Source organism: Neopelma chrysocephalum, unplaced genomic scaffold (genome assembly GCF_003984885.1).
Source record: "Neopelma chrysocephalum unplaced genomic scaffold, ASM398488v2 Primary Assembly neopelma1_102, whole genome shotgun sequence".
In the NCBI taxonomy this organism is placed as follows: domain Eukaryota; kingdom Metazoa; phylum Chordata; class Aves; order Passeriformes; family Pipridae; genus Neopelma; species Neopelma chrysocephalum.
In genome coordinates this window covers 2,267,764-2,285,857 of record NW_020897765.1, presented here as the reverse complement: position 1 = coordinate 2,285,857, position 18,094 = coordinate 2,267,764, and the positions used below count along the sequence as shown (strand labels likewise).

General features: G+C 36.7%; 1 protein-coding gene across 6 annotated transcripts in view; it reads left to right on the top strand.

The window, feature by feature from the left end:
* Positions 1–18,094, top strand: part of MLLT10 (MLLT10, histone lysine methyltransferase DOT1L cofactor) — a 126,495-nt gene that overhangs the window by 18,159 nt on the left and 90,242 nt on the right. For all 6 annotated transcript variants that reach the window (XM_027695674.1, XM_027695676.1, XM_027695678.1 and 3 more), the window contains 2 exons: positions 4,255–4,309; positions 16,568–16,677. In XM_027695674.1, the coding sequence (XP_027551475.1) occupies positions 4,255–4,309; positions 16,568–16,677 (165 nt within the window). The remainder of the gene's footprint in view (positions 1–4,254; positions 4,310–16,567; positions 16,678–18,094) is intronic.

Genomic DNA, 18,094 nt, shown 5'->3' with positions numbered 1-18,094 from the left:
GGGGGAAGAACAATGTTATATTCCTATTATTATTTTCTTTCCTCTCTCCTACTTGTATAGTCTTGTTCCTGTCTCTGTCTTTCCTATCTGCCACGTGCCTTTTGTTCTTCATTCAATATGAATAAGGTAGTCTCTTGGATTAAGTCAGCTTCTCTATGCCTTTCCAATTGAAAAATTGGTAGAGTTAGGTTAACCAAAAAGATGTAATTAGATTTGTCTAATGTTACCCACTTCTGGTTAAGGTAGCTCTTAGTCCTGGTTAAAATGGAAAGGCATTTTTATTTAAAATAGAGAGAGAACACTTTGTGCCACAATGCATGGAGCCAAGTTGGACTGTAACTGATCCAGTATAGGAAATTGGAACTATTTAGCTTATTCTTCTCTTATTTTCACCTTCCAGTCTTGGAACTTTTTTTGATGGATATCTTCAGTGGATACCTTGTGGTTTGTTTTTGTTTTTTTTTACCACTCTCTATTTCTTCTTGGTTATTTTTACTTTTTAATAATGTCAGGGGAATAAACGTTTCTTTCACCATTTGCATGGGTCTCTCATGCTTCTGACCACTGTAGTTCTCTGCTGGGTGATGTTTTAAAGATTGGACTCCTCAGGAAGCAGTGGGTTTTTCATCAGGCCCAGGCAGTCTCCATTCGCCTGAACGCCAAGGTTATAGGATCAGTCTTCGTTTGCTTAATTAAGTTGCTTTTTATGTAGCTCAGAAGTGAGTCGTGACAGTCACACTGTCAGACTGTTCCAGCTGCACAGCTTTGAGAGTGGTTTTACTTTAGTCCTCTACAGGAGACCTCATATCCAAAGCAATTCCTGCTGAGAGTTCACCCCAGTTCTGCTTGAACAGAAGCTGGATCCGTGAACTAGGCTCTTCCACCAAAGAGCTGCAAAAATGAGATGTCCATGGTGCACTCTGTAAGGACAGGAAAGAAGGGGATGATGATATGTTCTACAACTTCATTCAGTGTTTCTTCAGCCAGTGTTTGTGTCTTTTTCACTCCTCTTCAGATCTACTTCAGCTGACTGTACCTGCTGCACCTCCTTACGATAGGACTAGTGCCCTTCAGCACACCAGAGGATGTGGTTATTCTCTTGGATCACAGTCAGCCTCTGTAGTGTTCACATTTGCACAGCCTAACCTGCTGATGTTTATCTGAATTGTTGATCAGTCATAGCAGCTTGCTGTATTTATACTGTGGTATCTTGTGAGTGTTGTGTCCGCCCCTGCTACCCGCCCCCTCTGCCCCCCACAGCTAGTTTAGTAGTTCCCCACAGTGTTTTTGAACGCTCAGACAATAAATCTGTGTCAGAAATCCTTTGCCAGAGATAAGACTCAAAATACGTAACTGGAGAAAAGAGCCCTGCCATGCTCCGTGTGCTTAAATATTAGAGACCATCTGTATGAATGGTCACATTATTCCATGTACTTGTTTCATCATCAACATACATGACAAAAAGGTTAAAACTTTATTCCATCCATTTCAGAACTATTAATAAAGTGTAAAATAAAAGGATAATTTGCTAAGGGATGAGGTTTGCTGTTCCCACCTGGCAAAGCCACTGGTGTTACTATGTAGTGTATATTGTAATTTGGCAGAGCAGAAGTGGGTGACAGATTAGAATCTGAGAGTGTGGAGGCTGGGAAGGATTTAGATTCATAACCAGAGAAGGGAGTAGAAGGGATCACTGTCTAGTGTATTAATTTACTAGGGTGCTACTTTGTCTCAGATTGTACCCAGAATTCATGGTACCAGAAGTGTTCTGTGTCATTAGAGTGCAGATGTCACTGCGGAGTTGCCCATCTCCAGCAGGGTGAGAGCCGAGTGCAGGCATCCTGCTCCCTGCCAGTAGGAGGATACTCTGCAGAACTCTCTGCACTGAAGTTTTCTCCTGCTGTCAAAGTTCCCTTCTCCACTTCAGTTTTCTGTCATGCATCTTCTCTGATTGCAGCCAGGACTGCAGAGAAGTAATTGGGGAAAGCCTAATGGACCTGAGTCCTTTTGGCAATAGGAGACAAAAATAAATCAGGTGAAGCTGAGCTCTGATGAGAGTGAATGGAGCGTGTTTAACTCTTCTGCATAAAGGACTGGTTTAGTTCCTTGCAGCTTAGTGTCCTGGAATCATTTTGATTTATTTTGTGGTGAAGTTTGCTCAAGAAGCTTGGTAACTTTTTAATTATTAATGCTGCAGTGCTGTCTTCAGTTTTGCTGGTGCAACTGATTGTGGGTTTGTGCTTAAATTGCATCAGTGATATAATCTGAAATAAAAATGTTAAAAAGTTCATTTCACTCCATTTCACTGATCTGGTTTAAGGGGCAGCCCTATACAGATAGTTGTGTCAGCAGCTGAGGGAGTGGTGGAGGGAAGAAGAGAACCTCCTAAACTGGTTTTACCGCTAGTGAAAATATATGTCAAACTTCCACAGGCTTGCAGAGGTGGGGCAAGGTAGAGTGTGCTAGCAGCTTCCCTTGTCTCAGATATATCATCATCATCTTACTGGCTTTAAGCTGCCAGCTTGCAGCTTTGGGGTGGGAACAAACTTAAATGCACTGTTACTGTCAGTATATACCAGGCTTCTTACATTGGGAATCTGGTTCAGTGTATGATATATTCACTGAAATGAAACTACTACTACTGTGTGTCTTGCAGCACTTAGTATTTAATGTTTGGAGAGCTGAAGTGTTAAGATACAACTAAGCTCGCGTATATACTGCATATGTAGGATTTCGTTCAAAATGAACTGATCAGTTCATTTTAGTGTCTTGACTTTGAAAAAAAGAAAAAGATGTAGTGCTCCCAGTCTACAGGCATCTTACAGAATGATTCAGAAGTTTTCAACCACTTTTATGTCTTAATTTCACCACAGACTTAATGTTGCCTTTCAATAGATTGCTGCTTATTTTAGTGGGTGAATGTAAGGGACAGATGAGACAAAAGGCTGGAATCCTAAAGATTCTTCTTTCTGTGTGCAGCTCTCTATGCCAATACACTGAGCAAAAATAATTGAAGAATTTTTTCTCTTCTACTTTTTGTGAAAGCCTGTTTGCTGCTAATATAGATTTTCTTAAGGTTAAGAGAGTTAGTCCTAAAGGTTAAGATAATCATCAAGATGTACTTTAGCTATATGAATTTCAGGAATGGAATTTCTAGTTCCTCACATAAGTTTGCACAACCTGTTTCTGAGGCACTTGTAGGCACTGTAGCATCATAGGCTCCTATATCTGCTGTCTTGTCAGTTAGCTGGTAATGGAAAAAAGCACTGTTCAGGGAGCACGGAGAAAATCTGTGCTAATGGCACGTGCCCCTCTCAGTTTGGAGGATGTGGTGGTAAGTTTGCATCTGATTATCAGACTATTTTTCCTTCGCTTAAAAAGCTTGTTAGGGTGGTATGCTTTGAGTTGTCCCTAATCTGGGAACACATAAAGTTTGCAATAAGGTGATTCCCAAGTATAGGATCTCCTATAATGATATTCCTTTGCACGTCATTTGGAGCAGTTGAAGTGGTATGTGTGTCAAACCTGTTCCCTTTCTGTCATCTCTGGTTTGGAATTGGTTCACACTGCCCTAGGACACTTAGAGATAAACTTGATATTAGGAACTTGATAGGAGTCAGTGGTAGCAGAAGGACTGTTCTATTGTGATCTTGAAGTATGTCGGAAGAATGTTATGTCAAAATGCTTATTTCCAGTCTTGAAGAATTTTAGGGATGAGTCAACTTCTGACCTCCTTTTTCTGAGGCAGAAAATGAGGGTTTTTTGGGCTCTCAGAATAAGTGAGAGTCAGAAGAGACTGTGCAGTCAGCAGTATGTGCACGTGTGCTGATTACGTCCATGGCACACCTTTGTGATTGAACACCTCGGTCAATACAGACATCGTAGGAGAAGGAAATATGGTAGGGAGTTTTTGGACTGTGTCCAAGTTTCTCAGCATGTAAGTCTACCCCATGCTATAGGTTTTGGAGGCTTGTCTCCAGAATTCCAGAGTATGGAATCCAGGAATAAAATCTTGGAGCTAGAGCTGCGAGTAGCTTCAATATATGTCATAGTTTCAAGATCTAGAGAAGAAAGCTTCATTTGACACAAACTAACATTAATATTCAAGTAAAGGTTAAGGGGAAACACACCCATTCACTTTTAAAGAATGGTAGCTTCCTTAATGTCAGATACCAGTTTTGATGTGTGTGGTTTCTTTTTCAATGCTTCTGTGATCATTCCGTTTTTTTATTTTATTTTTGCTTTTTTTCCTAGAGATGTGAATTATGCCCTCATAAGGATGGTGCTTTAAAGAGAACAGATAATGGGGGTAAGTTTTATTCTTACTTTTTGTGAACTCTCTTATTTTGTATGAGGGAAAAAAATCTGTGGAAAAAAAATCATAGGGAACCTAAACATAAGTAAAAACACTGGCTGGTTTGGAAAGAGATAACTGTTTTACAGTAACCTTTATTTGTCCAATTTAGGTTGAATTTAGTTTGAGAACATCTACCATTATTCTTAGTTTCATTTTTAGGAAAAAAGAAGAGAAGAATGGCATTTTAACATAAGATTTTAATGTGTAAAGTGGATAAATTTTAAATGTATTTAGTTGGAGCCTGAGCATTTATAGAAAGCTGTTGAAAGTGCACCATTCACGGAGGAAAGTGGAATTTTTATGTCTATAGCCCAGACTAAATGCACCAGTGCATTTTCAAAGGATGGCTCTTTCATGCCTGATTTACTAATAGGGTCTGTAACAAAAAAGTTAGAGCTGGAAAGCTGCAGTAGTGATTAGCCCTCCTTTGCATCTTTCTCATTTCACCATTCAGGTTATCATCAGTTCTGCTCCTGCTGAGTAGAACTGCTAGAGAAGATATCCACTGAGTAGCCTGTCTTGGTTATGTTTGTACTAATAACTGGGTGATATGAGTGAAAAATTGCAATGAACTTTTCAATCCCTTCTGAAATCCCTTCTTCTCTCTTTACTAGATACTTCTAAATTCCCATCTATCATTTATCTGTAAATAGCCTTGGTCAGTTTGATACTGAGCCCTTTCTCTTGTGAGAGGAGAAGGTGTTGATCCGGATTATGGATTTCATTTGGACAGTCTATGTAATCTGCATAGCCTGTGTCTATGTAAATTGTATTATGCAGATTTTATGCTGTATACATAATATTCAGCTAATTATACCTTAGCTTAGTGTCGATGCAGCTTGATATTTTTGTTGCAGTTGAGTTGCAGGAACACAGAACCTGCTCATTTTTGGGATGATCTGCCCTTTCCCTTGTCTACCCTTGGACTGCTTCATTTAGTGTATGCTGCAGGTGTACCATTCTCGTGTCTGCTGTCTCACATACCTTAGTAATTTGATGCTGTGTGTGTGTGTTGGGAGATTGTATTGAGGCTGTGTTGTCATGTGTCAGTGAAACTATCATCTTAAGTACCAGCCTAGTACTTTGGTTTTATTCCTTTTCCTCAGCATTCCTCTCAAGACAGGTTGATACATGGCCGTGTTGAATTCATTTCTTTCGAAATGGCAGCTGAACACTTTCTTTTTTAGGAAATAACTAATAAGCCTCAAATCAATTGAAATATACAGTAAAATTTGTGAAGTGTTTTCAGGTAGTATTCAAGTAGCATTTGGGAATGCTTTGCTGTTGTCTGTGTTGGTTTTGAAACTTTTCCTTTGCATAAAGTCTTGAGAACTTATTTTGGCAGTGTGCATCGAAGATCCGAGCATCCTATTAAGTCTTCTGTCTTATGGCTCTATTGTAATTATAAATTCTTGTCTGAAAGTGAGTTACTGTATAAGATTGAAATTATTTAAGTTTAAATAGCAGAGATGTTACAGTGTACTATAATTTTAATGCCCAAGTATTTTCATCAGTGAAAGCTTCATAGTGAAAATCTCAAAGGGTGAGAGGCTTAAGAATTTATATTTCCTTCTGAAAACATCCAACCTCAGTAACAGACCATGTCCATGGTGTTCAACACAGCAATGGACTAAATGTCCTTTAAATAACAGCTTTACAGAAGGATATGAACCTTGGAAAAAACAAACTCTGACTGGTGTTGCATTTCAGAAATCTACATTCTTGACCCGAACTTTCCTTTTGAAGAGTTGTCTAACAAGATGTTGTGTCAGAAGATTTTCAAACTTAAGGAAATATTGTTGAAGATCATGTACTGGGCTTTCCAGTTGAAAATGGCACTTACAGTATGTTAATATTTAAATTTTTTTAATGCTGTTACACCATTTACTGCCAAGTGAAATGATAAAATGATGCAGGTTTCCTGAAGAAACTTTGAAACAAAGATTTCTGATCAAATCTTGTAAGGATCTAGCTTTATAAACTTGTAATTATGGAGTCTCCTTCTCCAAGTATAGAAATAAATGGTCTTAGAGTTTCAGAACAAGTGAAGAAATTGCTGATTTTATGTCAGCGATATGAAGTTATACTTCCTTCTGTCTTCTGGCAACAGGTAACTTCATTTTGTAGCCAGAAAACCAACGCAGTTTTTGTTTTGAGTATGCAGATAGCTGAGCTCACACATGACCTGCTGATCTTGTAGATTTTTTTTTTTTAACAGTCTTCTGGATATTTGCTTTTTAATAAGGTGAGGAAATGTGTTTTGGGCCTTGAAAGTACTGTGTTTTCTTTTATGTCAGGAATCTTAATGGTCTAGTGAGCTTTTACTATAGGGTTCCATGATTTTCTTAACCTGTGGTGAGGTGCTGCTACTGCATGGAGTCATTTCCCTGACCTAGCCCCCCATGCTATTGCTGATGTAAGGGGATGGCCAGGACTGTTCTTTCAGAAGCAGCCTGTACATTGGCTGTCTTCACTCATAGTCACACAACTGTAGCTGAAAGCAGCCTAATCTTATAGCCCTTCTGTAAAGGTGTTATCTTGCCTTTAAGAACGCTAGTGCACTGTAATGTGTGACAAAGAAGTTTGGGAAACAAACTCGTGTTTTTTATAAGTATTTTAAACTGACTGTAAGTATTAATAATTGACTATACATTGTGGTGGTGTATGGTGTGATTGTGTTGATATTCTGTGAGGTTTTTTGTCCCTACCCCCAAATGGTGTGAGGTTCCTTTGTGTACATTTTTCCTCCTGCTGCCTCTCCTTTTACTGGGCTGTTGCTGCTTATCTGACCTTCTGGTGATCACCTTTTCTTTAGATTTGCTTTTTAGGTTCTGTATTTCTGGTTGGAGCCATCTACCGTGCCTTGGTTGTGCTTATCAGTACAGTTGCCAAGGGTTAATGTTGGGTTCTCTAGTATCATCTGTGGCAAATACAGAATTACAGTTTTCGGTGATACCTTAAACACAGTACTGGAGCAGTACTGTCATGGATCTTAGAATGTAAAAGTGACAACCGGAGATAATAAGAGGAGAGGAGCATATCATGGAGGCTGAATAACATTTGGGCTGCTCTTTTTATCACCATGGGCTAGATTCTTGGGAAGGTTCTCATGGACCTTCTCTGAATACTTTCCCAGCCTACAAATATTTATGCTTTGGGCCTTCCTGAACCAGAGATGGTATTTTTGTTTAATAAAAGAGGAGTTCCATCACACTTAGAGTGTTCACTTCTGTATAAAGGTTTAGTGTCTATAATGTTGTGTGGAAAGGCATTTTGCAGTTGAGCTTCACGATGTGTCAAAGTGTACACCAGTTTGTTTTGAACCTGTTACCTCGTGGTTTTATTTGATGCCGCTTGGCATTTGTGAAGTGACAGAAGTGGCAAAGATCAGTTATTCTGTGCTCACCTTTCCAATACTCCTTCCTGTAACCTCTTTGGGTGTTCTGGAGAGTACATCCGTTCTTGGCTTTGTGATGGTGGCTGCTGGTGCTGTAATCAGAACCTGTAGTGAGCCCAAAGAGAGAATTCTGTCTGGATTTGAGCAGAATATGTCCTAGTCTGCTTCAGTGTCCTTCCTGTGCTTTCCATTGTCGAGATCTGAACTGACCCTGAACAGAAGCAGCTAGGGTCTGTTTGTACATGTTTGTTCGGTCTCTGCACACTGTGTGAAAGTGGTCATTCTGCTCCTGCACTTGCACAGATCTTGGAAACAATACACTTGGATTTAGCAGAGTGTGACCTGAACTAGTATCCATGATGTGGCTTGTCTGCCAATGAATTTATCTATCCTAAGGATTATTAGGAGTTAACTGTATTTAGCTGCACATTTTATTTAATTAATTTGTTAAAAGTAGTGGGATTTTGCACAGTTATGAGTGGGGTATTTGCCAGAAATTTTAGGAAGAAGCTTTGAATAAGTTTTATTATTTTGTTTGCCTAATATCCGTGACTCTCTTACAGCTATGGTTAGGTTTTGTGAACAGAAATATTCTTCCCTATATATGGATTTTGTGGTCTTTGTTTTTATATAAACATTAGGACTTCTTCAGTGTTCATAGATTGGAGTTCTATAAATTATATTAAGCTATTTACTAGTTTTTAACATTTTTTTATTTATTAATTTCCTATTGATAAAAAGTAGAAAAGTAAGATTTAATTGACAAAGGAACTTTTCTCTTTGAATACATTTATTGACAGAATTCCGTGATAAATTTGGTATTCATGTTCATTTAGGGGCATCATTGTGGTTTTAAACAGATGACTGAATATAAAAGTTTTTTAAAATTACGAAACTTGATAGGTATATGAGTCGCATATTGATTTGCTGTCTTATGTGTAAGAAGGCTATCAAAAGATTAATTTTTCTTTAGCTTGGTACTCTCGTATGTGGATTAGGAGTTGCATAAACTATAACCACATTTTTTGAAAAACAGAACAGTGGCAAGTGAGCATTTGTTTAAAGATACTTGAAAATTGTTGGCGTTTGGCAGTTTTAGGCCTTTCAGTTCAGTAATGTTTCTTTAACTGTTGCAGTAATTTCCTTTGGATTTTTGACACTCAGTGAGGAGAAAATAAAATCATGACCATTTGAAGTGATTATAGTTTTTTGAATCCCAATTTTTTTATCTTCTCATAATACTGAATGTGCAGTCTGTTTTTTAAGCAGATTGTTCACTTGTATCTAATACTGTGCATCTCCCAATTAAATAGTTTTCTTGCAGTAACCTTTGTCCATGAATTTCTGTAAGCCTAAAAGGCTTGATTTTTCTGTATAAGTTGTTACTTTGAAATCTGATTCCAGTGGATGATGATCAGGAATGCTGTGTAACAGCATTCTTTGTGTGACTTTTCACCAAGACTTCTTTCATGCAGCTGCTTGGGAAAAGGCCATATAACAATGTGGTGGTTTTATGTAATGTCCAGGCCCTCTCCCCACCCCATGGGTTAGCATCAGGATCTCCCAAGTCTATAAAAACATTGTATGCTAGGTTTTCCTCTTGCTGTTGTTATTATTAGAGTCAACAGCTCTCACTGTCGGGTTTACTGTTCTGAAGAGTTTTCTTGGTGTTAATGTCTAAGAATGTGGATGCTGTAATGTCATATGTACACACCGAGGTTTATGCATTTTGCAAACGCTTAGCTACAAATGTTCTGGTCCTTGTGAGCAGATTTGCAGGAGTGTGTATTTATTTTTTTTTACTGGGAAAGACAGTAAAACTTGATAATAAACTTAAAATATTTTAGTAATATAAATATATGTATTACTATATAATGTATTATATATTTATTGATTTGATATTGTATATTTATGATTTATATTGCTAATAATCATAATGTATATTTAGAAAATTTGTTAAAGTTTTAGGTGCTTATTTATGACATTTCTTCCTTTTGTTGTATGAAAAGATTTCTTGAGGGAGGTGGGAGAAACTCATTAATTCTACAGCATGCCGGATAAAATTATTAAAGCGATTAGCTTACTCAGTGGACCAATGGAACTTTATCTGTAGCTGTTTTAAAAACAAACTATTTGTTGTGCTCCTGAGTGATGATTGAAAGTGAATCGATTCTTTAGTTCAGGAGCAGATTTTTCTAAATCGAGAGTTTGGTGAAATTCAATAGTAGGACTCTGTAGGATGAAGCCTTTTCTTCACGGACAAATAGTATTTTTTTACTTTTCTGGCAGAAGTTGTCCATTCTATAGCAGTGATAAGGTTGACTACCAACCACAGTGACGAGAGCTCTAGCAGTTAGTATGAGCACCTTCTTTTTACCCATCTTTTTGAAGAGTGGATCAAACAATATAGTGAATAATGCTATATTAACAATAGCAAACTCTAAACCTGTATTTAATAAAGTAAGAAAAAGACAGTAACTTAAGCTGACGGATTTATTTTCTGCAGATTTTCTTGTTTTTGCAGAAAAGGAAGAGCAGAGTCAAAACTAAAGTATGTGGAATGCCTTAATGAGGAGACACTTTAATAAAGGCTTAAAATAGTACTTAATCTTTCCTGTTGGCAAATAGTAGCAGTAATGGTCTTATGTACTCCTTTGAAAGGTGAATCCAGCAGAGTTGGATAGAGTCAGTCTTGGAGTCAGCCAGAAGGTCTGATAGTTGTGGAAAGGGAAGGTGCAATTTTCATGTACTCTAGGACAGCTGCTGACCTCTGCTGAAAGGAGTGGACTGTGGTTTTCCCATGACTGGGTGTTTCTTCAGTGGTGGTTTTGTGTATGGTAATCATATGACCTCAGTGTGGATTGCATCAACCTATTTACTGATCTTGCTGGAAGGTAAACTTTTCAGTTTCCCACAGGTTTAGTAATCAGATGAAAAAGAAATTATGTACCCTGCCACATGGCAGACTGCGGGGAGAGGGCAAGAATGTACAGTTGAAAGTGAAGAGTAAAGTGAGACCCTACTTTTTATTGACAGTCCGTAGTTGAAATGGCTTGGGACCTATCCTTAAATGACAACCTGGAGGAACTCTAATAAGACACTAACATTTCAATAGGTACCTGCTGCAATAATAAATACATTCACTCGGTTTGGAAGTGAGCTGTAGTTAGAAATAAAGTAAAACTTCCTTAATGAGATATAAAGGACTCTTTAGGAACTTAGTCAGAATGCATAAACAAATTTTGCTCTGGAGTTGATGCACGGTTAGGAGATGATGATCATATCCCAGAGCTCTCTTGTGGGACCAGACTGGCGCTGTGGCTGGAGCTCAGAGTGACTTCATGATTCTGTCTTCTGCAGTCCATTAGTGCTTTGCAGCACAGCTTCAGCATTGACCATTGGACGCAGTGTAGTCCCTGCTCTGTGTCTGTGTAGTCCCTTCTCTGTTAATGCACAAGCTAGACATGTGCTTCCCTTGGTCTGGATGGTAGGATGGATTGTGAGTCAGTTGCTGTTATTTTGTGAATATGACTTAAAAGACTATCAAAGCAAAATTTGCACTGGAAAATGATTTAAAAGTACCATGAGTACTTATGGTGGAAGTGCTTGTGAATCAAGTTTTGGGCAATTAAGTGGTAGTTGTAAAGGCAAAAATTTAGTTAGATGGCTAACATACTCTGTATTATTTATCTTCCTGAGTTTTCTTTGTTAATTTTAGCTTACTTTGGTCGAGTTTGCTTCTACGTATAAGATTCTTTGTTGGCAACAGTCTTGTGTCTGCTGGTAATGAAATTGTTAGGAGTTCCTTGTTCTCTGTCACATTAGGATAGATCAGCTAGGGGTCTGGAGTCTGAGCGTTGTTGCTCTGAATGTTAATGAGCAATGTACAATAAAATTATACCTGCTAAATATGTCCTGCCAGGTTTTCACTGAGTGAAAAATCAGTTAGGCACTGGAAATAAAAATCTCAGTGAAAGACTGGTAAAATTTGGATAATTCTATGCTGGTAATTAAACATTTTGTGACCTAGAACGAAACTTAAAAATTGGCAAAATTCAGTAGTGTGTCTTTCTGAGGGATAAATCAAAATTAAAAAGGACTCAAGTGAAATGCTGGAAGTTTCATAAGCTGTATTTAAACTTTGAAGACTTTTCAGCAAGAATTTCCAATTTCTTATATTGGAAAAAATGGTTGTTATCGAAGTAGATCTTGGAATTAGCTTATGTGTGATTTTTGATGTTGTTTTAACGTTGGTAGAAGTTGTTTCTAAAATCTCTTAAAAAAAAAGTCTAAGTTATATTTATGTGATGTTTTCTTAGAAAGCATTTTCTTTAAATGTAAGCAGCGTTTCCTGAAGTTATTGAACTTGAAAGCACAGTTGAAGTAAATATTTCTAACTTTAATTTGTCTATCACCAGTAAGGAAAAACTAAAAACTGATGATGTTTTACAGTTTCTGGATGGAGACATTGATTATTGTAGAATATTGCGTTGTTTAAAGCAAAAAAGGCACTGAATCTGTCAGTCTGCGGTAGCCTGAGGGTTTTTTTTCCAGCAGTTTCAGAGAAAGCAGTTCTGATAAGAATGCACAGAAACAGGCAAACTTGATGGCTGATTTGAATTGTTATAATACATTTCTTAGGCTTTGGTTTAAAAAAAAGAAATTAAACTTATTTTAAAGGAAGCAAGTCAGGCATTGTTATCTGGTAAAAATACTATTATTGAGAAGGCACATATGTCAAATAGCCACTTTCTCAAAGCTTGAAAAATAGTAAGGCAAATAACAAGAACAAAATGAAACAAAGTAATCTTTAGCATAGGGAAAATTTTAAGAACATTTCGCAAGCTGCCAATACCTGCATTTGCAAGGTTAAAGTTGTCCTGAAAGGGAGATATAACCAGAAGTCCAAAAGTAAATTGAAGTCACAAAAGTGAATTGAAGTATTTAGTGGGAATAGAGTTTGTTAGCAATTACTGCAAGTTTCATAAGTAAAATTAAAGTGAATAATAAAATCTGTGGCCGTTTGTTTGGATTCAAACCATGCACAATTAAAGTGAATGGAAGCTTGTAATTGATTTAAACAGTAAATGATATGGTTTATAAAAATGGGTTTAATAAACTCATTTGGAACAAAAGTGATCTCAAAAATGGCACGAGTTTCCTGGCTAAATTTGGAGAACAATTAGGAAAAAATAAGAGTACCCCGCTGTTATTTCTGTGGGGTGTTTGGCTGAAGAGGAATGCTGATAAAATGACTTCAGTTGCAACAGGAAGTAATGAGAATGTTTTAAATGTTGTTGAATGTGTAGAACAGTGCTATTGGAGGTTTTTATTTTAAAATCTAAAACATGGATGTACAGCAGTATTTTTCACACTTAAACATTTGTAAAGCTCAAAAGGACTGGATTTAATGATGATTTTTTCATTCCTGGGTGGGAAGGAGGGGAAAGATGTATAGTTGCTGATGAAATTATAGTTGCCTAAGAATAACGTAACAAGTGATTTAAATAGGAAGTTTATAGTGCAGTCTTTATGGCTTGGATGGAGTAGATTGAAAAATATGAATTTAATGTTGTCTTTAATATCATAAATCCTTTTAAATGCTTTCTTACTTTTTGGGCTTTTATGTACAGTTTGAATGGATGTCTCTTTAGAATGTTTCATTATCCCTGCAGACAAAGTAGGCAATTGTCATCCAGTAGGAAACAGTAGACAGAAGCACTCAACTCTGGACATGGCAATAGGTCCTTTATTCTGTTGGGATTCTGAGCTCTGTCCTCAGCTGGAGAATAGTTGTCTACAAGAGAAGGAAGTGTCAGCAGAGGATTGGGAAGGAGTTCTTGCGCTGTGTTATTTGTTCAAGAGCACTCTTTTTGCAGAAAACGTAAGAAGTAAAATCTGTTTCTGTGCTAGTAGCTCCTTCTTTCATCAGTGAGACTGAGGAGAGCTCTCACACTCACTTTTTTTGGCTGTAGGTGCCCTGATTTCTGATGCTTATCCTTTGTAACAATTGCAAGTAGTCTTTTGATGCTTAAGAAAATGGTGGTTGTTTACTTCCTTTTCCGTTTTCCTCCACTACTGTTTGGTCCTTACATGGCAAAACTGAATCTGCTTGACCTCCCTTAAGTTCAAAAATTTTGTGGAGGAGTCTAGAGACGTTGAGTTCTCCAAAGATGGAGATTCCACAGCACCTTTAGACAACCAGTCCTTAACCACACTTGTTATGGAAAAATACCTTCCTTACTCTTTCTTCAGGAACAGCTGCTGCTCCTTTGTCTCTTTCAACTTTTCCAGGTGAGCTGGGTGTTGCTCTCTAAGAATTCTATATTTCTTCACCAGTTAAACTTTGGATAAAAGAATATTTAAGAAGTTGTGTGCAGGGTGTCTGAATCCTAGTGGGAGCTGGTCCTGGAGTTAGGCTTCTTTTTGTTGGAGGCATTTGAGGCTGGTAATAGGAACGCTGCAACAACCCTTATGGTTAAATTATTGTTGAACAGACTGCGATTTTCCAGCAAGGTCAGATTATCTGGAAACTGAAGGTGCCAGATGGAAACCAGTGGAAAATGTCCCTTGTTCTCAATTCTCTGGGCTCTTACTGACCCCTTGTTCAAAAAGTGCATTACTGCTGTGGTACCTAATTTGTTTTGTTGTATAGATACTGGGTTTGTTCCCATGAAAGATGAAAGGGGGCCACTGCCCACAGGTATCCTGGATGTGCGCTTTGTATTTTGGAAATAGCAGTATGTTAAGCTTATAGGGTTTGGGTTTTCAGGTTTTTTTGGATAGTTATGGAGCAGTATTCAGGTAAAGTTACTTCTGAAACTGGTTTCTTGTAGTGAAAATTCTTTACCTAAATTTCAGTTGGCTTAGTAAGTGATTTTTTTTTTAATGTCTGGTATATTTTGTATATTTGCATAATAATTTTTTATAATGTGTAAGGGTAGCTGGAGTACGGGTTTAATTACATCTGAAATAAAAGCTTTTGCCATCTGATTATGTATAGCTAACTGAAGAAGGGTTTTTTCCCCAAATCTCAGTGTCACTTTTCTATTGGCTTAGTGGCTTTATTAGATGAATGATGTTTCTATTTAAAGATAAATATTCCCATTAACACCATGTTAACATTTATTTGTCTTCAGTAAAATGACTCTGGCATAGGGCAGTTTGCAAATCTTAGAAAAGCCCTTAAAACACTTACCTAGTGAAACTATTTGTGAATAAAATAATGAAGCAGCAGAGAGATTGTATTTAGTTGTAGTTGAAATACTAGCATGATATGTGTGATATACTGTTGTGTGTGTGCACTTTTCGTTTTCTATAGAAATTATAACTACCAATTTAATAAACAGGAAGGGGGAACACAGATCCATTGGAAGCAACTGGAGAAGATTTGTGCTTTAAGAAAAGCCTCTGGAATTGTATATGTGCTTTTTATTCTAAATATCATTCCAGAGTGTCAATACTACTGTAAGCAAATACAGTTTTGTGTTTAGCTCAGTTTGAGTCAAAGTACAGTTAGGTGAAGAAATAAAAAACCTTTAGATTCATTAGAGTAGTTGAGAAGAGAAAATCCAAAATGAAAACAAATCTCAAAAAGACCTGCAGTGAGGCAGTATGGTGGGGTTTGTGTGGTTTTTTTTTATTACTGTTGTCTTTTTCTTTCATTATAGCATGCATTTACACAGTGATAATTTACTTTGCTTGCCTAATCTAATAATCTGCTGGATCATCTAATTATATGAGTCTGTCATTTTATGTCCTTAATGTTTGCATACAAGTAAGCCTGGGTACGAGGAAAGCACAGTTATTTTTAAAGCATACTGAAGGTCTTTTGATGAGAGACTTTAGTTTTCCTCTTGGGAAAGGGCAGAATTCATGTCAAATGATTAGCCACAGCAAATTCACTTTCAGATGAGGTGTTATTACTCTTAATAATCCCGTTATTAGTGTCAGTATAGCAATATGTTGGGTTAGCTGTATAGCAGCTTCTGCTAAATTTACAGGTACAGGAAACAGTCGTCCACTGGAACAAACCAACAACTCTCAGGGTCTTAGTATTGAAAAAAGGCTTCCAATTAGTAGAATTGGTGTTTCCCCCCAGCCCCATCCAGCCAAATGTTAGGCAGTTAGGAACCTTGGCTTCTAAAAATGTTGTTAATGTCAGTATGGTAAGTAACTAAACATTTATTGATGCCCCCAAATTAATGAGTTAGAATAGGACTGGATATAGGAGTTTGTATTCCTATGAAAAAATGAGCTGGGCACACCTTTACAGAAGGAAAAGAAGAGATTTCACAGAGGGGTCTGTGGGGGTGCGTGTATGTGTTGCAATTTCCTTCTATAGACAGAAAACACGAGTCTATTCTTATCAGAATGATATTGTTTAAGTAAAAATTATGCATAGAAGTTTCCTATGATGGGAAGGCTTGCTTGAATATTAGTTTGGTCAGATGATATTTCCCTTTTGCAGGAATTTGCATAGCATTTGTGCAATGACTGTGTTAATTCAAGACATTTTAAGACTAATCTGTTTTTCTGTTTGTGTGTCACTGTTTGTATAAATCATTAGTATTTGAATTTCATGGAGTATTACTTGTATAAATTCTTCCCTGACTAAATTAAAAAATGTATTACAGCTCATTTAAACTTTGGATAACAAAAATGAAATATAAACATAATGCCTGTAATATTCTAAACAGTTAAAGTAGTCCATGGAAGAAAAAGTGTTGTAAAAGATTCCTTGTACTATAATTGGAATGTCTTTTGAGCTTCTAGAAAACATTAAAATTAAATACAATTATAACTTTTTGTAGGTTGGGCTCATGTGGTTTGTGCTCTGTACATTCCCGAGGTGCAGTTTGCAAATGTTTCTACAATGGAACCTATCGTGTTGCAGTCTGTTCCTCATGATCGTTATAACAAGGTATAATTATATGTCTTTTTATATCTAATGTATTTATTTTAAAATTTGTGAGCTTTAATAATATAAAACTACACTTCTTAGAATGCGCTTTATATAAAATTAATATATGTGTGCAGTACTGCTCTATGTTTTCTGCTATGACTTTATGGTAAATCGAAGAATTAATAAAGCTATATTATTAAATTAAGCTGTAAGGTTATCTGCCATGTCTCATTAGTCTTTTACAGATTAGGGACTATTTTGTTAATTAAAAATATTGTGATCTTTGAATAACAGTTTATTTTGAAAGGAATGTGAAATATTTCCTATAGGTTAAAATACTGTTACAGTTTATTTGAAATGTTATTATTAATTACCACAGAGTCCTACTGTTTTAAGTATTGATATGAACATAAGTTCATAAACATTCCTTTTAGGAAGAAAAGGTATGCTAATATATTAAGACAGAAGTTTGCAGAGGACATTTGGAAAGGACTTTTGCCTTTGTAAACGATATTCACTTTAGTGGGATTACTTGCTTATAAAAGAACTACTCCTGAATAAGTGTCAGTGAGATGGAATGTTTTATAAAGTGTGGTGAGACTTTAAATAAAAAATCCAAAAGGCAAAGCAACGAAACAGTGCACTAGCACATAGAGTCAGGGAAAACAGAGGCCAAAGAAAATTACCATAAGGGAAAATTTATATTGTAGTCTTTAAAATAAACATCTTTGGAGTTTTGCCAGGAGACAGTGCCTAATTTACCATGTTTTTTTTTCTGTGCACTTTTTTCTTTACTAAACACTGCAAAATATGCAGAATTACCAAGTACAGTAATCTTAAATGCAAGAAGAAACGCAGCAGACACTAAAGCATGAGGCTTGTCAATACAGAGACATTTGGCTGCTATTTTCCTGCAGTTTGCCTGCTTCTGGGGTAAAAGTCATCACATTACATAATGAATCCACTGAATGATTTATTAAGTGGGTTAGCTATCAGGAAAGCTCTTCCTATACAGTTGCTTCCAAAAAGAAATGGATTATTAGTTGCTCTTCCATTTAGTAGATGTTTGTTATTGGATGGTTATGCATGGATAGTATCTTTTTATTTTATGTCAGCTTTATTTGTCTCTTTTGAGTTCATTTGAAACTATGTGATAATTGAATATAATTACGGATTTTAGGAATCTCTTCTAAGAACTGATAAAAAAATAAGTGCATTTGATTTGCGTGGTAGTGAAGGCAACTGGTAGACTTCTCTTTCAGCACTTGCTGCAACAATGAGAAATTTCCATTCTATTCCTAGGTTTGATTCTGTGATCAGGGAGTGCCATTGAGTAGCTGTTAGAGTAAACTATTTCTCAAATTACTTTTTGCTTTATAAGGGGTTTTTTTTGCCTTATCTTTCCTTCTGTCTTTGCTTTTGCAAAGAAGGTTTA